This window comes from Lepidochelys kempii, chromosome 7 (genome assembly GCF_965140265.1).
Source record: "Lepidochelys kempii isolate rLepKem1 chromosome 7, rLepKem1.hap2, whole genome shotgun sequence".
Lineage (NCBI taxonomy): Eukaryota > Metazoa > Chordata > Testudines > Cheloniidae > Lepidochelys > Lepidochelys kempii.
The window spans coordinates 2,854,215-2,878,733 of NC_133262.1; the positions used below are offsets into that span (position 1 = coordinate 2,854,215).

General features: G+C 44.3%; 1 protein-coding gene across 22 annotated transcripts in view; it reads right to left on the reverse strand.

The window, feature by feature from the left end:
• Positions 1-2,523: 2,523 nt before the first annotated feature.
• Positions 2,524-24,519, reverse strand: part of FHIT (fragile histidine triad diadenosine triphosphatase) — a 1,095,777-nt gene continuing 1,073,781 nt past the window's right edge. For all 22 annotated transcript variants that reach the window (XM_073350942.1, XM_073350957.1, XM_073350964.1 and 19 more), the window contains 2 exons: positions 16,554-16,663; positions 2,524-4,297 (listed from right to left, as the gene is read on the reverse strand). In XM_073350942.1, the coding sequence (XP_073207043.1) occupies positions 16,562-16,663 (102 nt within the window). In that variant the 3' untranslated portion in view covers positions 2,524-4,297; positions 16,554-16,561. The remainder of the gene's footprint in view (positions 4,298-16,553; positions 16,664-24,519) is intronic.

Here is a 24,519-nt window from a genome sequence, read left to right on the forward strand (position 1 = left end):
AAAGCTGGGAGGAGGGAGAGAAACAAAGGGTCTGTGTCTGTCTGGATGCTGCTCTTGCCAGGGACAGAACAGGAATGGAGTCTTAGAACTTTTAGTAAGTAATCTAGCTAGGTATGTGTTAGATTATGATTTCTTTAAATGGCTGAGAAAAGAATTGTGCTGAATAGAATAACTATTTCTGTCTGTGTATCTTTTTTGTAACTTAAGGTTTTGCCTAGAGGGGTTCTCTATGTTTTTGAATCTAATTACCCTGTAAGATATCTACCATCCTGATTTTACAGGGGGGATTTCTTTATTTCTATTTACTTCTATTTTTTATTAAAAGTCTTCTTGTAAAACACTGAATGCTTTTTCATTGTTCTCAGATCCAAGGGTTTGGGTCTGTGGTCACCTATGCAAATTGGTGAGGCTTTTTATCCAACATTTCCCAGGAAAGGGGGGGGTGCAAGTGTTGGGAGGATTGTTCATTGTTCTTAAGATCCAAGGGTCTGGGTCTGTAGTCACCTAAGCAAATTGGTGAGGCTTTTTACCAAACCTTGTCCAGGAAGTGGGGTGCAAGGTTTTGGGAAGTATTTTGGGGGGAAGGACGCGTCCAAACAGCTCTTCCCCAGTAACCAGTATTAGTTTGGTGGTGGTAGCGGCCAGTCCAAGGATAACGGGTGTAATATTTTGTACCTTGGGGAAGTTTTGACCTAAGCTGGTAAAGATAAGCTTAGGAGGTTTTTCATGCAGGTCCCCACATCTGTACCCTAGAGTTCAGAGTGGGGGAGGAACCTTGACAAGTGGTAACAGCTAATTTAGACCCCATCATTTTATATGTATAGTTAGGAGTCTATTTTCCAATGTGCGTTACTTGGCATTTATCAACACTGACATTTTGTTACCCAGTCACCTAGAGATCCCTTTGTAACTCTTCACAGATGATGGAGGAGTTTCTTCTCACATGGTCCCTTGGAACAGCTCACCGGAAAGGGGTTGGAGCAAGAGATGCCATGGGAGGTCAGGAGCAAACTGTGAAGAGGGCAGGGTGCTGGGCACCTCCACAAGGAGGTGGGGGAGAAGCAGTGGCAGCAAAGGGAGTGCTCAGAATCCAACGCCTTACACTGAGAACAGGCGCCCTGAGCACCCTGGAAAAGCTGGCCTTTGTGGCTGGTTCATTTATCGATATTGCGAGCTTCACAGCCAAATATCGAGGAGGCGGGACTCCCATTAGGGTGCAAACCCCCAGAGTATTTCAGCGACATCATGTTTAGAGGCTGCAAGTGTGGGAGACTTTCCCAGTCATTGACCATGGAGAAAAAGAGCTGGTGGCACGTGGAACTGTGGCCCACTGACTGGTACTTTCTGGTTGGCCAGTTTGCCAAGGTGGGTGGGGTCGGGACAAAGCTACACACATTTGTTTAAAAATCTGGTCTCATAGTCCTTGGGGCCTTGCCTGACCCATGATAGCTCACAGGAAATATCCCAACTGTGCCTGAATCCTTGGTCGGCCCCATGAAAACCTGGGCCCATGGCCTCAGTTGCTTGAGGGATGTAACGAGTTAGGGGGCTGACAGCCTACTTGCTATGCCTTTTAAGTCATAGATCAAGCCAGTATTCCCAGTCCTCTCCTCCTTAGGGCTGCGGGAAGTGTACGAATGAGCCAGGTGCTAGTGGCAGGCCTAGATTTAAATAGGGCTTTTTTACTTACCATATAACTGCAGAGTTTCTTGAGCTGACTTTTCTAATCTGTCCCTAGCCACCACTAAGTCTTTAACATATCCCCCCCCATCTATTGCAAATTCTACTTTTTAAGACAGGAGGGAAACCCCCACCCCCCCACCCTGCCACCCTCCATCCTGCATCAAAGGGTTGTTTTGCACATAATGCCACAAGGGGATTTTTTTTTTAATTAGACCTTTGATATGGCATCCTCATTAACACAAATGAAATGTTCCTTGCAGATCAGTCATCATCTGCTAGGCAGACGTGATACGAAGTGCTTGGTGTCCTGCCTTCATTACTGGCTACAAAATTAATACAAGAATATTCCATACTTAATATGAAGCCATCAAATGCAAGGGTTGAAAATAGCTTGCAAATGTAATTGAAGCACAGGTCTTCCACATCCACCTACCTGAATGGAATGGCAATTGTCTTCCTTAGCGTTGAAGAATCAGCTCTACTTTACATGTTCAAATGCAAAAGGAGGACCTTTCAGACTGGTTCATTTGCTGGGTTCTTGGAAAGTGCTCAGTTTCCCAAGCTTTTCTGGCTTGCCATTATGCCTTCCTTTTCTGTATTTCACCTCTTGTTCAGGGACTAAAATGTACAGACTCTGTCAGAAGGGGATTTCTGTTTACTTTGACTGGAAATAAAATAGCATTAGAATGGTTGAGGCTTTTCAAAAGTCTGTGGAAGATGTCTGCTGTCATGTTAAATCTGTGATAGCAAACTCAGGCTTCCTGGAGCTACTTTTACGAAGTATCAGAGCAATAACTAGAGCTACGCTTGGAAGGATTAGTTTTATATGTCAATTTCATCGTACACACACAAACCAACAAAAATATTTCCGTCGCTAATAATCAAAATGTACTGACAGGCAAAGTAAGAGAAATGCTGTGTGAGAGTTTGATTTGAGCATATTTACTTTGTACAGTTTGACATGTGATGTTGATGGTTATAAAGTTTTAACTGTTTGAATCTCAATCTCTCCTGTCATTAAATAACTGTCTGACTTCCTCCCCCAGCATTTTCTGCAACTGTGAAAATTTAAATTGATGAAAACTGAAAGAAATGCATAAAACCCCATAATTCTGTGTAACTGTGAAAATTGTAATTGATAATAATCGGAAAAATATTTACAAATAAACGTTGCTATTATCTGTCACAAGTATTAAAAAAATGAATTCTGTCAAGCCTAACTCTAGCCGAATGCGTTTGTTTTGCTCCTGATGTTACTCTCTGTATTTGCTCAGTAGCTTTCTAAGTCAATGGGCCAAATTTATCCCTGGTCCTGGCCGGACTTTGGCCCAAGCACTGTGTTTACCCTGGGCATTTCCACTAAGTCTCAAATCAGACTGTGCTTCAGTGACACTCCTGGAGGAATTATTTATTTACACATTTTCGGGCATGTTTGATTTGTTTGCTGCAGTGTTGGGTCAATCTGGTGGCATTTGAATCCTGATTCGGATCTGACGCCCAACTTCTCTGAAGTTCAGGTATGTTCATGGCTGATGGCCCATGCCAGCCCCACTGCAAAGATGGCGTACAGGTTGCCGTGGTTTAAAGCAGCAATCGCAGAGTATCCGAGCTATTGCCGTTCTCACCCATTCTGCATTAAGAACACAGTTGTCCCACATGCCACTGTGTGGCAAGGGATGACAAAAGCTGCCTTCTTCTAGTGACAACTGTAGACCCGAGCTGCAAAACTCAGCTTGGGATCGGGAGCCTGGTGCGTCAGCTCAGGGCTCTTGCCAGGACATTGTACGTCCATTTGCTTTCATTTCAGCCACATATTCTCTGTGATGCACTGGCAATAAACAGCGAAACGACTGCAGAATCTCCTCAGAGCAGCACTGCAGAGGATCGTTATTACTGAGCGAGTACGTCACGTGAATAACAACCAACCAAAGTTAACATGTTTTGTTGCAAGCAACAACCCTTACCTCATAGTATGTAACGTGCTGAATACCACATGAGCGGCTTCACATTTTGATGAATTCCCTAAAGCATATTGCACTATCTTAAACCCCTACAACTTTGTACCAACACCTTAAAAGTAAGAGTGGAATGTATGATCTTAAGAAAATTTATGCATTTCTTGTTCTATTATCTTATCTAGCAAAATGGTAGCTCTCCAGGCTTATCGTATCTCGGCTATAACAAAGCTTTGGTTTCTGAGAGGCACAGTAGTACTAAAAGATGTAGTTTTTCTGCGCTACACTACATTACAAACAGAATGTTGTTAGGCACAACATGGAGCCAATATTTTGTAATGTAACACACCAGACAAATATTGCTGCGGATATTTAATTTCCATTTAGGCCCAGGGCCAATTGTAAAAGAGTCATTCCCACGTACATCATTCAGAAAATATGAGCCATTAGGTTGTGTTGAACGCAGTCTGTCAGTTGACTTAGCTGAAATTCAACCCCACTGATATCCAACGGTACAATAGAGTGTTTCATGGACGAATCCATTGTTTGTAGAATGTCATCTAAGCTGGTTAGCTGCAGGTCCAATGTCACAGAGTGCTGGAGAATGAGTCCCTTTTTTGGTTTTCTTATGCTCTAGGATTTGTTCCAGATTGTCTCACCTGAAAAATATTGACCATTAAAAGCTTCATTAGACATTAAGCTAAATGCAATAACATATTTGATCTGTAATAGTAAGATAAAATGAGTTTGTTTATTGTTAATTGGCTAGATGCTGATTAGCACTGTGCAAAGGGAACCAGTGATTATGATGGAGAAAATGAAATACTCAGGGTTAAAGCCAGCTAGCGCATATTCCAGTTCATATGGCAGCAGCTAGTATTTGGAGGAGAGAACAATACCTGTACAGTGGTACTGTAAAATATATTATAGCAAGTCATTTGACTATTCATGTGGATGATATCGATTTACATTATACAGATCAAGCCCATGGGCCAATACCTTGTGGTCACATAGTGCTTTTCAGATGTGGATCTCAAAGCACTTTGCAAAGGAGGTCAGTGGCATTATGTTTATTTTACAGAAGGGAAACTAAGCCACAGAGTGAGGAAGATTCAGGGATAGCTGATAGCTCAGTGGTTTGAGCATTGGCCTGCTAAACCCAGGGTTGTGAGTTCAATCCTTGAGGGGGCCATTTAGGGATCTGGGGCAAAAATTGGGGATTGGTCCTGCTTCAAGCAGGGGGTTGGACTAGATGACCTTCTGAGGTCCCTTCCAAACCTAACCTTCTGAAAAAAAAAAGATGGGGGCGGGGCCACAGTTTGGGCGCCAGTGGCTCTCCTGCTTTTAGGAAGCTTTCATTGTTCCTGCTCCTGGGTGGAGCACCCCACCCAGAAACTTTCAAGTGTCCTATGAATCCAAACCCCAGCCTTGGGCCAGCCCTGAAGCAGAGAATTTCACCCTCAGAGAAAGATCAAAGGCAGTTTACTCTTGAGATCTTTGCAGGAAAAGGCCGTTTCATCAACCCTTTACTGTGCAGCTGTATATGGCACGGCCCAAAGGGACATCGTGTGTCCTCCATCTGCCGTCATGAGATCAGTTGCGTGTGGACACAAAACGTCCCATCCTGACACACACTAGTGGCTGCACTGACCTGAGGGGGCCACTGGAATAGATAAATACCAAAGTCAGGTCCTGACTACGGAGAACAGCCAATCACAGCCCTGAAAATCAAAATCTAACTGCCTCCCCTTGACAAAGCTACACTGAAATCACTGCATTGCATCATCAACCATGTTTTCAAATGTCGTCACTAATTTGCATCCATAGAAGGTTGGCAGTTGCTCAGCCCCAGGTATCTGCACATGCAAATGTTAGCATGCAGAAACACATTTGCATTTGTGAATGCAATGACCAGGCCTTCCATGGGTACCAAAGTGTTCTGGTGACTGTGGATGGGGCAAATGGGAAGGACAAATTGTACAATGTGTCCAACATCACTCCCTTTTCACATATTTACTCCCCCGAATGGCTATTTATACCTTGCCATTGCTGCAGCTTGGATATTGAAACTCACGGGAGTGCATAAGCTGCAAGGTCATATTCAGATTGCTGCTTTAAATCTCTCTCTCTCTCTTATGTTGTGTCCACAACAGTACAGTAACACCACTTCGATAGTAGCTGAGCACTGTTTTGCTTGGTGTCTTACCACACGCCCACTTCTTTGTTTGGTTGTCTCTTCTCCCTGAAACATATGTTTCCCCGTTACATGGCATTTTGAGCACTAACGTCTCCATTGTAGGCTACCCCTTGAGTGACATTTGCATGGCAGGCTGTAAGTTACTTGTGAATCTGCTTTAAACAGGGCTTCCCTGCTTAGTCGGTGAATCGTGTAACTCATGCCATGGACGAATTTGCAGGGATCAGAGCCCAGCTCCATTTCAACACAGGTTCAGATCTGAGCATCCTTGACGTTTCTTTTCATCAGTATTCTCTGAAACATTATCTTCGCCCTATGCCTCTCCTTCTGGTCTCTTCTAGATCCCGGGATGCTCCCTTCCCTAAGTTGTGCCCTAACCCCCGCTCCTGGTGATTAATCAAGTATGAAACCAGATCAGCATATCCGGTTGTTGAAATTTGGGATTCAAACTTGTGTGTGAACAGAACGTCTGACCCTTCTGAGTTTTCACTATTAACCCCAATAAAAGCAATACTTCGTACAGTACAATTCAATGCATTTGCCTCTGTGTCTGATGCTTCTCCTGCAGCTATGACCACAGGACCTAGGTGCTGATCTGTGGCCTTCAAAGTACCCTACAAAGCTGAGTAAATATTGCTAACCCCAGGGAAGGGGAAGCCCAGAGTTCCCTTTGAAGTTCACCCCTGTGCAGAGACAGCACTAGGTCAGTGCACCACTTAAATCCTCAAATGAGGACTGATGTGGTACATAGGCTTTCAGGTGGCCCCCTGCAGCGGGGTGAATTTCACTCAGACTGCCCTCCCCAGCTTCTTCATTTTCACTGGGCTACAAAGAAAAAAAAATGATTCTGACACACCCAGACTAGAACAAGAATCAACATTCATTTTGCAGTAGGTACATTATATATTAACACATCACACTTATGGGGAAACCTTTTCCCTTAAGCATTACATGGTTCATTAGTAGTCACTGTAATTCCATTGCTCTTATATCTGCAGCTTCCATGTGAGAGGTATTTTAAGAGACGTTAGACAAAGTTTTTACACTTCAGACGACACTCTCACAGACCAGGTGGTGTTTGTTCAGGAAGCTTCTGGTGATATTAACTTTTCCTTGCATTCAGTTGAAATGAAAAAGGATTAGTTTATATTTACTTGTTTCTTATTGCAGGAAAACTAATTTTGGGGGAAGAATAGACCCTGTAATATGACACATTGTTCTCTTCAACCTTTCCAGCTAGTCAAAATAACATCAAATGCACACCGGGAACATTCTCGTCTATTGACGGATTCTTATGATGCTGCTTCTCAAGGTGACCTTCATAAAACCTATCTCCTTTGGAGCTTAAGCTTCACCCTCTTAGGTCGTAATGGTTTCCCGTGGACACCGAGTTCCTGATTTCTAACTGATGGTGCTTAGAGGCTGCTGAGTGTGAGATATTATTAATAGCACTTAAGGCTGGAGTGTGTAGAAATCTATAGCTGATTAGGAAAATGGGTGTTTGCGTAGCGATTACGTGCAGACACTGCCTGAGTGCAGTCACAGTCAGATCTCACCGATGCAGCGTGGTTAGTGCCACAGGGCTAAGATGTAGCCCTAGCCCCAGCCCAGCATAAACTCTCAGCCAGCCTGCCTGAGAGAGCCAGGCCGGGGGCCATAGCTCGCCCTTGCCCTCTGCTCTTCCCACTCCAGAGGAGTCTTCTGCTGCTATTGGGGGGACCTGAATTCTGTCCAATGTGGAAGGCTGCGGTGGGGTGGGCCAGGGGATCAGATCTGATTGAAGGCAGATCCAGTGGTCAAGCACCCTGTGGAACTGGCTGGGGTGGAAGCTGCAGAGAAGCACCGCACCCCCTGCCTGCATGGAGCTGGGAGAGTTGGGCTTTCTGTGGCTAGAGCAAATTTCACCCTATATGACCAAGCTGAAGGAGCTGTCCCCTTCTTCAGAGACTCCAGGGAGCTGAGCGACAACAGAAAGAGAGGCTGGGGGCGAAGAAAGAGTAAACAATAGACTGCCCTAATGCCAAGCAAAGAAGAGACTTCCTGTGCTACCAGGGGTCAGAGTCTCAGCTGCAGTTACCCGGCATAGCTCTGATGTAGTGACTCCTATTGCAACAAGGCAGCCACCTCCTGATTGCCCCCTTGTGGCCAGAGGAGCAAGTGCCCTGCCTCAGTTTCCCCATGTCGGGGCCCCCTACATCAATAACTGCACTGCAGACTCTCTCGCGGCCAATAATGCCTCTCCTTGGGGGCTGCATTTATAAACAAACAACTCAAACAGTCCTCTACATCCCTAAAGCTACCCGTCAGCCCCACGCATTTGTCCCTGGCATCTTCTGTCAGGCTGGAGGCTCTTCCTCATGATCAGCCTGCTCTTCAGTGTGCAGCCACTCCAGCCCCTTCTTGCTGGAGTCCTCCCCTGCTCTCCCAGCAGGAACTCCCCAGCCCTCAATCCTTTTCTTCCCCTGGAGGGGGTCCAGCACCCTTTCGGTGCAGTCTATTCTCTGGCTTTGGGAGGCCAGTGGGGAACCCCTCCCACTCCCTGGCTTTCAGCCTTCTTTAGCCCTCTGGCTTCCCAAACCCATCCTGGGTCAGAGATCTCCTGTTTTCTTCAACCTCTGCCACAGTTTCCTCTTCCCACTTCTATTCCCCTCTGGCTCTTCATACAGACCAGCTGTCCTCTATCAGGCTCCATCAAGAGGCTGTTAAGGAGGCACAGGTGGGCTGGACAGGTTCACTCCTAAAGGGCCCAGCCCACCACCTTGTCTGGAGGAGGTGGAGACAGCAGGAACAAAACTCCACTAGCGCCCTCAGGGAGCCATTCTGCCTTCGGAGACAGAAAGAGACAGAGAAAGAGAAGAAAGTTCCCATTCTCTGACCAAGTTGAAAAGACAAACTGCCCACGTGCAGGGGCAGGGGAGAGGGTTTACATCAGAGAGCCATCCCCAGTGTCCAGGATGCGTTACTTGGAGATATTTTTAAAAGAATCCTGTATTTGGCATGACACCTAAGTGTTCAAGTGTTTAAACAATTAAAAGTGATTGGCCACATACAGCTCAGCAAACAGTTGGCAACAGAGTATCATCTTCTCTAATCCTCTGTATGCAGGGGGACATTTTGACATCACACTTTAGGCTGACTGCTTCTCTAATGGCATAAAAGGATTTCCTCACCTGCAGATAAAATAGGAACCCTCACTGAAACTTGTGACTATCCCATATCTTGTCTCGGCTCCAGGAGCGGAGTCCGAAAGAGTGAGATAGACTAAGGCTCCTATTCTCGGGCAAGTGCACTGTGTTTTGAAATTCAGGAGACACAAGATCATCAAAACATTTACCCTGCTAACAAGGCTCCTGATTCCTGTGATGGGTTAGAAATCTGGAGAGATGCATCTGAAAACAGATCCTAAAATGTAAACACTGCATTAGGGTTTGCTCTGTAAAGAAGAGTACTTTCTCCTCATCCTGTCTCATACATTACATCATTTTGCAAAAGCCATTGGGATAAATAACTGATCACATGGTGATACTTGGATGGGAATGGCTCAAGCTACAGTCATTTCAAGCAAATTCTCAGCTGCTGTGATCTTAAGCACTGATTTTTTCAAAAATATTTTCCATAAAAGTAGTTTTCTTTTATGTTTCATTTATCCATTTTTTTAACCTCAGAGGTTGAGACGCTGGAAGACATCATCTCATTTAGGGTGTTGAGGCCGAGTATTAAATAAGGCAGAGTTTGGAGGCAGAGGAGCAGCAGGGAGAAGCATGGACCTTGGTCTGATTGAAAGGTATTTTACATTATTATGCATAAAGAAACCACAGAAATCACAAAGGGCCATGTATTGAAGGCCATGAACCTTCTTCTTCATACACAGTGAAACTCGCCCCTGTGCAGGGGATCAGCACCAGGACTGTGTTCCACTGAAGCCTATTACGTGGAATTGAAGAGGGGTGAAGACCTTGTGATGTTTCCCTGCACGGGGTGAATTTCACCCTTGCGGAATAAATGGGCCAGTGAGTGGCACCATGTGCAGCCAATGAGGATAGGTGTACTAGCTCAGTGCATTGCTTAAAAAGGGAACCCCCCCCCCCTTTGCTTTAAATTCCAGTCCTCTCCTGAGCTACTTGCAGCTTCTCAGGAGCTTAATCTTTCCTGGAGCGAGGTCGTAAGTATTCTGTGAGTGACAGCTCAAGCCGGGGGTGTCCTAGAGATGATGGCTCGTCCTGAGGAGCTGGGAGTACAATGAAGTGAGGAGAAAGTTATGAAAGAAGCAGGACACACGGATAACAGTGCCTGACGATGAATTGAACTCCTCTGTTAGTCTGATCTATTATAGAGCACCGCATGTGAAAATAAAATGGTATCTTCTCATCTTCTCTAATTAAACAGCTTATTATCATCCCATATAGAACAACACACAGTTGGAAATGTTAAAAGTATTTATTTCTTCAAGTGACCCCCAGGATATTTCTGTTGGCCAGGGGTCTAATGTTCAAGCACACTGCTCTGTCAGGGGCGGAACAGCACTTGGTAGATGTAGCAGGGAGAGAATTAAGAGCTTCCTATTATATTCAAATGATATTTCTCTTGCTTTCTTATAGAAAAGGAAGCCATCAGCAGTTATTTTAGTCCTCCTTGACCTAAAGACATCTGCAAGTGCTGACACTGGAATGCATTAATGAAAGGAAAGAGAAACCACTATTGAGTATTTTTAAGGCATCAACTGAAATGTGATATCTCATTTTGCCAACCTATTGTACCCTTGAATAAGAATTACAATGGACAAGTTTACATGAGCAGGATGGTAGGGCCCAGAATTGTGTGTATGTGTGTGTGTTTAGGAGGGGACAGGCAATTGCCAGGAGGCAGCTTCTAGGCAGCATGCAAGAAGTGCTGCAAAGGATCAATGAAGGAAATTGGAGTCGTTTAAGCTGTGGTGATAACTGCAGGGCGGAAAGATCATACGTCCCCATGACTATATGGCTAGTCAAACACAGCCAGGTGGTTTCTTTATGCCTAACACAGAGCTGCCATTGCAGCTGGTGCAGTGGCAAAAGGCCGAATTAAGTCTGCGGGTAGCTAGGGAAGCTCTGAGAGCTTAAAGCCCAACCTGCTCAGGCCAAAGGGATATTTTTTTAAATGAAAGGAGCAAAGGCAAATACCGGGCCTGATTCCTAACCCTGCTTCCTGTGGCTGCGTTGCCCCGGGGAAAGCAGAGCAGTGCTGGATCACGCAGGGCAGAATGGCTCAGGATGGGTGGGCAGGTGAAAAAGCAGCTTCCCTTTCTGACATACACCCTGCAGTACACACACGAGCTGCTCTCTAGTGAAAATCAAGCGTCATTTTGACTTTGACTGAAGAGGGTACTTGCCGAGTTTAAAATGCAACAAATACACTGCAGTAAATAGTTAGCCAAAAGCGCTGAAAATGAGGTGGAAACCCTGAAGAAGGGGGTGAATTAGGTAGATAGTTTCAATATTTTCAATGATTCAAAACTATTATGTAGGCACAGTGTCGTCTGTAATATTTGAACGTTGGAAGCTCTGACTATGCAATAGACTTAACCAGACACCTCACTTTAAGCGCCTGAGCAGTCCCTTTGAAATCAACCCAGTGCATTAGCTCAGAGTGGCCAAAATGAGCAAACTTGATGAACTGACATTTTTCCTCATAGCCGGGCACTTAACCAGAACAACAGGGCAGGAGGCCTACCCCACCACTGCTCATTGCCTCCAGAATTTCTACTTTCAGCATTTTTTGACTATCCCATGGGCCATGTTGAAATCTCAGTCAAAATTGGGTCCAGGTGTACTTCGATTTGCCAGGATAATTGAGGTGAAAAACAAAAACAAAAATAGCACTGAAGGCAAATTTCTGTGACCTTGTTAATTTGCCAGGAGTTTTCAATCTTCTTACTGTTGAAAGCAGGGTCCAGGGAGCAGGCAATGGAGGAAAAGTTCTAAGGATGTGCACTTTACATTAAGTTCAGAGCATTTTAGCATTGGAAGAAAAAACACTCCGTGGGAGAAGAGTTTGACAGTGATGCCTTGGTGTTTGGAATCATAGGCTAAAAAGCACAGCCCTGACTTGGGCAAAACCCTCTTGCAATGAGAATACCACTAATGAATACTTTAATGGCATCAGGCCTAGGAAAAGAACGGACCCTAATACCTGAATGGGCTGACCTAGGCTGCTGATTCAGCTGCCTTGCAGAAACTCATTGACTTTAATAGAGCTCTGCACATGGGTTGAAGGGCAGCCGAATGGATCTGCTTGCAGTTCGTGGCTCTTACAATCTATCTAGCTTAGGGTTTCATATTTCTGCACCTTACTGGAGGATCTAGAGATACTAGGGAACAGGATGACCACCGCCTCCTTCTTCACCTATTTATAATGTGTATAATAGGAGTAAGAACTGTGTGATCATGGGGAACGTCAGTTTGAGTGACACATGCTGGAGGTCTCATGCTGCCAGCACTAAAATATCCTGGACTGTTGATTTTCAATGAGCGTTGGAGTACTGTGGCAGTTCCAGAAGACTGGAAGAAAGCTAATATAATGCACATTTTTAAAAGAGTAAATGGGATGACAGAGATAATCTCACATCGGGTAATCAGACATTAGTCTGACATTGATCCCAGGCAAGATAATACAACAGCTGATATGGGACTTGATTAATAAAGAATTAAAGGAAGGTAATGTAATAATGATGATCACTTTAGATAAGCTATTACCAGCAGGACAGTGGGGTGGGAGGGGGTATTGTTTCATGGTCTCTGTGTTCATATAATGTCTACTGCAGTTTCCACGGTATGCATCCGATGAAGTGAACTGTAGCTCACGAAAGCTCATGCTCAAATAAATTGGTTAGTCTCTAAGGTGCCACAAGTCCTCCTTTTCTTTTTGCAAAGACAGACTAACACGGCTGTTACTCTGAAACCTAATGTAATTAATGCAAGTCAACATGGGTTTATGGAGAATAGATCCTGTCAAACTAATTTGATACATTTTTTGAGATTACAAATTAGGTTGATAAAGGTAAGTGTGTTGATACACTATCTTTAGACTCCTGTAAGGCACTTCACTTGGTAGCACACCACATTTTGCTTAAAAAACTAGAATTATATAAAATTAATATGGTACACATTAAATGGATTAAAAACTGGCTAACCAATAGGTCTCAAAACCTACTGTACAAGAGGAGACTTAAGGAGCTTGGCTTCTTTAGCCTAACAAATCAGGGAGATAAACACCAGAGAGTGAGAGGAGTTATTTAAGTTAATGGTCAATACTGGCACAAAAACAAATGGATATAAACTGGTCATCTGTAAGTTTAGGCTTGACATTAGACAAAGGTTTCTAACCATTAGAGGCGTGAGGTTTTGGAACAGCCTCCAAAGGGATGTACTAGGGGCAAAAACCCTAATTTGTTTCAAGATTGAGCTTGAGAAATTTATTGAGGGGTATGATGAGATTGCCTAGAATGGCATATGGCCCCTCCGTGACTACTATTACCAAATATCTCCAGTGGACAGAGATGGGACACTAGATGGAGAGGCTCTGAGTTACAACTGTGGTTGGAAAGGCTCTGAGTTTAGAACAGGTATCTAGCTGGTGGGTCTTGCCCACATGCTCAGGGTCTAATTGATCACCATATATGGGGTTGAGAAAGCATTTTCCCCTGGGTCAGATTGGCAGAGACCCTGGGAGTTTTGTGCCTTCCTCTGCAGCATGGGGCATAGGTCACTTGCTGGTTCGAATTATAGTAAATGGTGAATTCTCTATAACTTTAAGTCTTTACATCAAGTTTTGAGGACTTCAGTAGCTCACCCAGAGGTTATGCGCCCACTACAGAAGTAGGTGGGTGAGGTTCTGTGACCTGAGATATGCAGGAGGTCAGAGCACATGATCATGATGCCCCCCCTCTGAACTTAAAGTCTAGGAGTCTAGGGGGAAATCATCATTGAGCGGGTATATTTCCAGTGGGGTCCCACAGGGATGGGTTCATGGCCCTACACTATTGAACATTTTTATCAATGACCTGGAAGAAAACATAAAATAACCATTGATAAAGTTTGCAGATGACACAAAAATTGGGGGAGTGGTAAATAATGAAGAGGACAGGTTACTGATACAGAGCAATCTGGATCGGATGGTAAACTGGGCACAAGCAAACAATGTGTGTTTTAACACGGCTAAATGTTAAATGTATACATCTAGGAACAAAAAAATAGGCCACACTTACAGGACAGAGACTTTATCCTGGGAAGCAGTGACTCTGAAAAAGATTTGGGAGTCATGGTGGATAATCAGCTGAACATGAGCTCCCAAAGTGACTCTGTTACCAAAAGCGCAAACGTGATCCTAGGATGCATAAACACAGGGGAATCTCGACTAGGAGTACAGCGGTTGTTTTACCTCTCTATTTGGCACTGGTGCAACCATTGTTGGAATACTGTGTCCAATTCAAGAAGGATGTTGAGAAATTGGAGAGGATTCAGAGAAGAGCCACGAGAATGTTTGGGGGATTAGAAAACCTGCCTTATAGTGACCGACTCACGGAGCTCACTCAATTTACTCAAGGAGCTCCATCTATTTAGCTTAACAAAGAGAAAGTTAAGGGGTGACTTGATCATAGTTATAGGTATATACATGGGGAATAAATATTTAATAATGGACTCTTCAGTCTAACAGAGAAAGGTATAACATGATTCAATGGCTGGAAGCTGAAGCTAGAAAATTTAGATTGGAAATAAGGTGTACATTTTTAATGGTGAGATTAATTAACCTTTGGAACAATTTACCAAGGGTTGTGGTGGATTCTCCATCCCTGACCATTTAAAAATCAATATTGGATGTTTTTCTAAAAGCTCTGCTCTAGGAATTATTTTGGGGAAGTTCTCTGGCCTGTCTTATACAGGAGGTCTGACTAGATGATCACAATGATCCCTTCTGGCCTTGAAATCTATGGATCTATTAATCTGACTGGTACACAAAAGAATCTTAGTTAGGCACCCAACTTTCATTGAATTTCAATGGCATTTGGGCACCAAATTCACATAGACTCCTTTGAAAATCCCAACAAGTCTTTCATTTATAACTAGACCGGAAGAAGCCCTACGAAATATACGGCAGGGAAAGAGCCTGCATTGGAAAGGAAATGGGTCCAAGCAGTCTTTTCAATTTCCATCTTCATAAAGTCCAGTCTGCATGAATGCTGCAGTAAGTTAATTACTTATCTAAACAGAACCTGTTGTGTTTGTATGTGCATCATCTAAGAATATCTCCTTTCTGCCTATGTCGGACATTTTCTAATTGCATCTTCCTCTTGTGAATAAAGGAGAGGTGAGCCAGGAAAAGGTCACGGAGGAGAGGATCTGAGGAACTCAAAACAAGTGGCACAGTGGCTAAGAAACCTCACAATCAAGACTCATTAGGGCCACACACATTAGCCGAGCGACCTGTGGAGTTTAAGCCGAAGATTTCCCAAGCTGTGCTGCAGAGCAGCAAGTCGCAGCCACAAGGCAGGCAGGTTTACTGGCTTCCTGCTCCCGATGGGACAAAACATGAAACAGTCAGAAACCACTGAGAAACGAGCGTGCTGGATGATGCTAACGACTGACGGGGAAGAGAAGAGGAAACGTGTGGAGCTATCACAGAACTGTATGTCCTCGCGTGACTCAGGGGGGTCCCAGGGGGCCAATTCATTTCTGTTGGAAGGATCTCACATCTGGGACTCCAGGTATCTGATGAAAATATCTCAGTTTCTATAGCACCAAACGTTAGCACTTACCAAACTGGTTTTATCTCCCCCGCTTCCTTCAAATGGTTTCTTTTTTTAGGGCCAATGGAAAATTTATCCCAATGTGCAGCTTCCCACCAGGTTTATTTTGAGAGTGAAACGGAACTGCTGAGTTAAGACTTACGAACATAAAATCACACTTGTAGTAGGGTTCGCACAGGGATACACGATACCTACATAAAATGCACGCAGTGGTCTCGCTCTCTCAAAGGTGAACATTTATCAAGTTACCCCACGTGCATGGAGACTGTTTCCTATTGTAAATATAAGGAAAGCTGGGGCCTGTCAGACACCACTGGGTAGAAGCTGTTTGTGCCTGTTTCAGTGAGCGAGGTCTTGCTTCCTGGGCGTTGCTTGCTGAGTATGCCTCCAAGCTGGTGCTGATGTGTTTAAGGAGCATAGTGGACGCAGCATGTTCTTATGGAGCTGCAACAATACGTACATAACAAACCCAAGAAACTGTCTGGCCTTCCTTTTGTGGCCCTTGTTCTCCCTTCCCTCTCTTGCCGCTTTTTTTTGCTCCCAGAAATCTTGATTGTAAACTCCTCAGGGCAGGGTCTGTGCCTGTAAGGTCCGGCTGCACTGCAATAAAAAACCCTGTGGCACCGAGTCTCAGAACCCAGGCCAGCTGACTCGGGCTTGCGGGGCAAAACATGTCAATGTAGACATTCAAGCTCAGGCTGGTATCTCGGCTCTGAGACCCTCGCTCCTTGTGAGGTCTCAGAGCCCGAGCTCCAGCCCGAGTCTGAAAGGCTACACTGCAGTTTAATAGCCCCACAACCAGAGCCCTGTGTCAGCTGAGCCAGGCTCTGAGACCTAGTGCCATGAGTCTTTTCTTGCAATGTAGACGTGCCCTAAGATGCCGGTTTTGGGTGCTGCATAAATCAATCAATCTGTATAATCTCTTAGGAATCTTTACCTCAGATTTTACTGAAAATATTTCTTCAGGCTTGCTGCTTCGGCTTCCATTTCATCCTCAGACCTCCACTTGACAGGGGAGTCCTCTTCTCCTTTGTCGTGACGGTCCAGCTTTTTAGGAAAACACAAAACAAAAAAGAGTGGAGTTATTAATGGTTTCCCAATGCTTCCCCTGTCAAAACTGCCATGGGAGTGGGCATGTGTGGTATGGATGGACTCTGAGCTAGGCCTTGGATGGTATCGACGGACTCAGGGGATGGGAGAGAGTGGTAGGAATGCAAAGGGTGAGCCCTGATGGATTCTGTTGGATTCTCAGGGTGGGAGGGACTGGCAGTGATGTTCATGTGTGAGGGGAAGGGCAGGTTGTGACGTTGCACTCTATATGATTTTATAAAAATATGCTAATGAGTGTGAATATAATGTAACTGGGGTATGCTTCATGAAAAAGTTGGGTATGAGTCAACAGTGTGCCCTTGTTGCCAAGAAGGCCAATGGCATTTTGGGATGTATAAGTAGGGGCATTGCCAGCAGATCGAGGGACATGATCGTTCCCCTCTATTCGACATTGGTGAGGCCTCATCTGGAGTACTGTGTGCAGTTTTGGGCCCCACACTTCAAGAAGGATGTGGAAAAATTGGAAAGAGTCCAGCGGAGGGCAACAAAAATGATTAGGGGACTGGAACACATGATTTATGAGGAGAGGCTGAGGGAACTGGGATTGTTTAGTCTGCGGAAGAGAAGAATGAGGGGGGATTTGATAGCTGCTTTCAACTACCTGAAAGGGGGTTCCAAAGAGGATGGATCTAGACTGTTCTCAGTGGTAGCAGATGACAGAACAAGGAGTAATGGTCTCAAGTTGCAGTGGGGGAGATTTAGATTGGATATTAGGAAAAACTTTTTCACTAGGAGGGTGGTGAAACACTGGAATGCGTTACCTAGGGAGGTGGTGGAATCTCCTTCCCTAGAAGTTTTTAAGGTCAGGCTTGATAAAGCCCTGTCTGGGATGATTTAGTCGGGGATCGGTCCTGCTTTGAGCAGGGGGTTGGATTAGATGACCTCCTGAGGTCCCTTCCAACCCTGATATTCTATGATTCTATGAAAAGGGTCTCTTGTAAGGTATCATTACAAAGCTTATAATCTACTGAATGTGGTCATCCTATTTGTATGACTGACCTCCTGAGGTCCCTTCCAACCCTGATATTCTATGATTCTATGAAAAGGGTCTCTTGTAAGGTATCATTACAAAGCTTATAATCTACTGAATGTGGTCATCCTATTTGTATGACTGTATCATTCTTGTATCTGAAACTAGAAATATGAAATATAACTCTGTGGGCCTATTGTAATTATGCAAAGTGTGGGCCATTAATATTGGTTTGGAACCTTGATGGCCTCCATTAACCAGGACAATTGACTGTAGATGGCTCTGTTTTACTTGTAAGTCTTCCTGTATACCTGTGTGCTGGCAAGTGGGTAATGAAGTCTTACAGTGACATATGATCATGTCACCTGAACTGGAATCCATCTTTAACCTGCTTTAACCTGCTTTTCCATTGAGAAGGAGGGGCGGGAACCCAGAGAGGGACAGAGGATTCCCACCTTATGCAAAAGATATATAAGTGGGTGGAATAGAACAAAGGGGGAGGCAGTCATGAGAAATCCCGTAGCTACCACCTGAGTTGGAACAAGGGCTGTACCAGGGGAAAGGATTGTGCCCAGACTAGGAAGGCATCTAATCTGTGACAGAAGCTTATTGAAACATCTCTGAGGGTGAGATTTTATCTGTAGTCAGTTTTCTTACTGTATTAGATTTAGACTTTGGTGTTTTATTTTACTTGGTAATTCACTTTGTTCTGTCTGTTATTACTTGGAACCACTTAAATCCCACTTTCTGTATTTAATAAAATCACTTTTTACTTATTAATTAACCCAGAGTATGTATTAACACCTGGGGGGGGGAGGACAGCTGTGCATATCTGTCTATCAGTGTTATAGAAGGCAAACAATTTATGAGTTTACCCTGTATAAGCTTTATACAGGGTAAAATGGATTTATTTGGGGTTTGGACCCCATTGGAAGTTGAGCATCTGAGTGTTAAAGACAGGAACACTTCTTAAGCTGTTTTCAGTTAAGTCTGCAGCTTTGGGGCCCGTGGTTCAGACCTTGGGTCTGCGCTGGAGCAGACGGGCGTGTCTGGCTCAGCAAGACAGGGTGCTGGAGTCCCAGGCTAGGGGGAAAGCAGGGGCAGAAGTAGTCTTGGCACATCCAAGAGGGTTTCTGTGATCCAACCCGTCACATAGGTGTTTTGGGATGTCAGCTGAGTGTTTTGGAGGGAGTTGTGCTGGCGGCAACCACTGTGACATTTTATAAGAATTTTATGCGAAATTTCCCTCTGTTTTTTGCTTCGTCATGTGGGCAGGTGTGGCCATAGCCCCAAACTTCCTGCATTAGAGAGGCGCAGCTGCCAGCATTCTGCAGAGGACCAATGGTTTATTCAGCTGCTTTTCAATACAGGCACCTTTTCTCCCTTCCCCACCCTCCCCATACCAAGAGCATGGATACATACTCCCTGTCCCAGGCACAAAACCTCTTACTCAGTATTTCCATTGCCCGTCTGAATGGGGATAATCACACACATGTGAATTATTTAAACTTTGCACAGAGCTTGGCAAACAGGCATCCAACAAAGTGCTGTCTACTGCACAGTGAGTGCTCAGTGCTGTTATTGCTGATGTGGCCATTAGGAACACTGTCCTGGACTCACCAATGGAGGAGAGACAGTCATACTTAGTGGTAAAACCTCATTTCACTGACTAGTCACACATATGTCGCCTCAAAAATAGCTGCCACTGATCATACAAAGAGTATTATTACCGAAGATGGAACACAAATCATAAACAATCACATTAAAGCCTTATTTTGGTTCCAAAGTATTGCAGATTTTTAATGTGTCTCGGTACAGAATGCCGTGTGGAGCATATTCATCGCATCAGTGCTTCCAAAGAAGAACATTACAATATCAACTTTTTGGTTGTTGTCACAGACAGTTGCTGAAAATAATGAATTTGCACCTCTTATTCATGAACAAACGTTAGTCCTGAAAATGAAGCAGTTAAGAGCAGCGCTCAAAACAATGTTGCATTTGCCAAGCAAACTGCATTGCCATATATGGCGTGTTTAGCAATAAACTAGGATTATTAGCATATATCCAACCCACAAATACTTTTATTTGTGCGATATTTCTCCTGCTCAGAATTCTTCTGCCAGCTAAAGTCCTCTGCAGTGTTACATTCTGCTACACAGATTTCATATTCTGCTATTACCTTCCATATCACGGCAGATATGATACAATAGCTGTAGGCAAATTAAACTGTATTAGCGTTCCACTAGTAGAGGACTAATTTTCATTTTTTATATGAGCTGTAGGTATGTTATAAATCCATCTCATAACAATTTCACAGGATCAGAGAGAAAGGTGTAAAAACCAGGGGAAGGTACATTGCTTATGTTGTCAACCTAGATCCTTTCTGCCTCCAGGACTTGCATCAAAGAGAGGGCTGGATGTTAAGTGTCTTTAAACGAAGGCCACTAATCATGAGACTGCATCTTCAAATGGGGGAATGTGAAGGTGTCTGGGGTTATTAGGGTAACAGTCTTGGTTTCCTGTGTTTCCTGGAGGGTAATTAGCTGTAGCCTAGAAAGCATTTACGGGACACCTGCAATCAGTCTTAAAGCCCCCATAGCTTCTAATGACGAAAATGTGTCATGTGGAGAAACTCATTTCTTCTTGGTATCTCATTTGCACACCTCAGGCCGTCCCCGTCCGTGGTCCCTTTTGTCTGATTACACCCCTTCTCCCATTGCCCAAGTCCTGAACAACATCTTCCTCTCTCGGCCCTTGCCCCGTTGTGGTCCTGAGCCACTTCTCTCCTGCGGTCACCTCCAGGACCTGAGCAGACTTTTTCCTTGTCAGGGCCCTCTCCCAGACCCAGAGCAGTTGCCCCTTTCTCTTACTCCCCTGAATCCACTGCTACCGAAGAGGGAGAGAAGATCTTGATTCTACCATGTCTCCCAGCCACTCAAGGCACTGTCTGCCTCCTGGCTACCCTTCTGCACTCCCAGCTGTCCAGTGAGACACTGAACCAGGCGGGGTTAGGAGAAGGAACTGCAAAAAAAATCTGCACCAGAAACTTTCCTCTGGGACCTGCCTACCCATTAGCAGCTGGGGGTGGGGCAAGGAGGGGAGGAAGGGGCCCTGGCTCCTGCAGCTGATGGATGGACAAGAGTTGAAAGCAGCCAAGCAGCAAACCAGAAATGTGGCAGGGAGGTGTAGGAGCCAGAAAGGAAATCAGAAACCGCCAACAGTTGGGGTTCCTCCTCATCCCCACTACACAACACGAGTGAAACCCTGGCCCCAGGGAAGATTGTGGCTCAGCTCTAATGCATTTTGCCGCAGCCAGGATTACACCCGTCGTGCCCAAGTAATTTGATTATAAGACGGAGCGGTGAAATGTGTGTGAGACACCTCACAAGAGTCCTCTTCCCTCCCCCAAGGAGCTACAAGCTAATGGCAGACGTGACACAGGTTGGGGTCACAAGCCAGCACGTAGGGGTTGGCGAGAGGTGACCAGAGGATGGCAACTCCCTTTCGTGGCACCTTCAGAGGTTTCAAAATCTGTTTTCGTTTTGTGCTGGAATGAAACCAAACCCCTTCAGACATGGTCGTGACAACAGCCTTGTGTCAAAACATCCATTTGGGGATTGAAACCTGAGTGTGTGTCCTGGTGAGGAGGGTATCACCATGGTGTGGGGGGGAGCCTGGTTTGGCCCCTGCGCTAGTTCAGAGTGACCTGGGATGAAAAAGCTCTGAATCAGGCAGTGCAAGGACTTGAACCTCGGTCCCCCACATCCCACGCTGGTGCCCTGGCCACCTGGCTATAGGGTACAAGAGGGGCTCTGAAAATGTCGCTGAAGCCAGTATCATGAAATGTTTTGGCTCTGATAAAACAATACATTTTGGCAAAATGAAATGTAGTCGAAAATGTTCAGACCAGCTCTAGCATTGGGGACAGGCAGGACAAGGGTCACTGTGACAAGGTTAACATTGAGAGGATCATGTGGTTACTCAGCAAAGGATGGTGGACAGCCCAGCAGAGCTAAGAGTCTGAGCTGGCTAATTTCTGGTCGGCTTTGAGAAGAGGCTGGAGAGACACCAGTGAGGAGAAGGCCATGGCTTAGTGGGCCAGCTCAGGAAAGGGTTACACAAAGACAGGGGTGCCCAGAAGGAAGCTCAAAGATGTTTTGCTGAGAAGCAGATGAATGGGGCATTGAGGTGGCATCCCGGGTGGATCAGGGAAGGCAATGAGAGCCACAGGTCATACGTAGCAAGGGCCAGGTCTGTTTCCTTTATCAAATTCTTATTTTTATTGTTTTATATAAAACACAAACACATAATGAAACAAAATCTATATAAATACACGTCAAAGATGGAAATAGCATATAAACAACCAAATTCAACCTTCATTACTTGGAAAAGGAAAAAAAAACAAAAAACAAACAAACAAACCTGAATCCTTAGAGGTCATGCAGGGTATCAATTATTAAGGTGATAAATAAGTGAGAACACAACCTATGAGTGCTGGGGACAACTATATACTAAACTGAAAAAGTATGCAACAGTTTCATGTGTGACCAGACAGACTCTCATTTTCTCCCAACATTGCTATTAGACAGAGTCCTTTTTTCCATTAATGCAGTAGTAGATTGCTCACTAAGCCACTTTGTGTATGAGGGAGGAATTGCAGATTTTCATTTTCACAAAATATCTTTTTTGGCCACTAAAATAGTTACTGGAATCAATTTCTTACTCTTAACTGGTAACACCAACTCATCCAGCCCCTCTAAAACACACAAGCTTGGAAAAGAAAAGAGAGCAACAAAGTTGTTGCGAGAGCACTGAATACGGTGTTTCGGAACACATACACTTTTTGATAGCTGTAGAGGATGTGTGAAAGGTTGGCATGTGGCTGTTTGTATCTCCAGCATTCGCTTTGTGCTGCCAAACTAGCATTAAACAATGTTCTGGAGTCCAGTAGTACCTGTTTAATACCTTCTTCTGGAAGACTCACAAGGATAAAGAACTTGAAGTCTCCTTCACATTACACCAGATATCCTCCCACGTTTCTGTTGTGACAGTAAAGCTATGTTCTTTTCCCCATATTCTCTGAGACTGAGATAGAGAGGGTAATGCAAAGCACTAAGCCACCTATAAGTAATTCCTACCAAGTGACTTTTGTTTCCACATTTCTTAACGTGGTCTTCTAGAGGTGAGAGAGTTGGAATTGGCCAACTGTCCCCTAACCCTCCGTGAATCCTTGGGCACAGCCACTGAAAGAAGAAACTGTGAGACAGCAGTAGCTGGTATTTGTTCCATGCATGTTTGAAGGAGGCCAGTCTATCATCTTGCATTATATTTTTAATTGTTATTAATCCTTTTTCTATCTAAACTGGCTTAAGTGTGAAGTTGGCCTTGATCCTGAGACAGGGTTATCCCATAGAGGTACGAGAAGAGAATTAGTAAGATTGGATGCTGTCTCCGTCTTAATGCATTGCAAGATGGCCCATGTAGATGCAAAGATTGGATTTTTCCTTACAGGTATAAGTAGCCTCTTAAGGTATATAAAAGAAGAGAGGAAACCGAATGGCCTGGCTAAGCTTTTTTCTACCTCAAACCCAGCTGGTGTGCATACAGAGCTACTGGAGTGGACCACCTTACAACAAGAAACATTGAAATGCGAGATAATACAGATACAAATCTGAGAACCCCATACTTCCAGTTGCCCAGAATTTTTTAAGGGTCTTGCATGACAAGTGTGGCTGTTTTTTATCCCATATAAATTGCATGATATGCCTATTCAGTTGAGAAAAGAGCAAAGGACAGACCTTGAAAGGCAATAGGCTAATGATACAAGTAATTCTTGGGCAGATTCCTTTTGGGTATTTCTATTCTCCCCAATCAGGATAGAGGGAGGAGACACATCTCTACATCCTTGGAATTTTCTTTTTCTGTACAGTCCATATTTATAGAAACAATTTTGGGAAGATCAGGACAAATCTTTACACTCAAATAAGTTATTTTCTTGCTTATTTGCAAAGGAAAATGCTGAAACTGAGAAGGATCTGGACATTTGGATATACCCATTGTTTGTGATTTATTTCAGTTAATGCGAAAATCAGAGATCTCTCTGAAAAAGTTAGCTACATTCAGTAATGATGGGATTGAGGAGGATGGATTCCTCAATAGTACAAAAATGTCATCAGCATATAAACTGATTTTGTATTCTTTCCTGTTTATAGTCACACCTTCCATGGCTGAATGCAGACATACATTGCCAGGGGTTCAAGAGACAGATTAAAAAGGAGGGGAGAAGGGAAAACCCTGTTGCATCCCTCTTTCTACTTGAATTGTGGGAGAAATAATCCCATTAGTTGACAGCAAAGTGAGGAGAGAGGTGTATAATACACTGACTCCATTCAGGAACATGGGTCCTAATCCAAATGCTCTTAGGACAGACATCAGATAAGGCCATTCAGCCCTAATGAAGGCCTTCCCTGCATCTAGAGTTAAGAAGGGAACATCTGAGCTTGCTGGATCAAGTGAGCAATTTTTCTCATATTATCAGCAGCCAATCTTCCTTTAATGAAACCGGCCCGATCTATGTCTCTACTTGATGAGAGGATGACGTCCCGTCACATCGCTAACATTTTTGCAATTATTTTTCAATCTGTGTTCAATAAAGCTAATGGGGCCAAAGTCACCACAGTTGCGACCATCTTTGTTCTTCTTTAATATTAAAGTAATCAAAGCAGTTCTTATGTTACGAGTCATGGTTCCTTTTCGGGATGAAGACCCTTGAAAGATTAGAATAGAATAGAATAGAAGATAGCTGATTACAAAATGTTTTGTA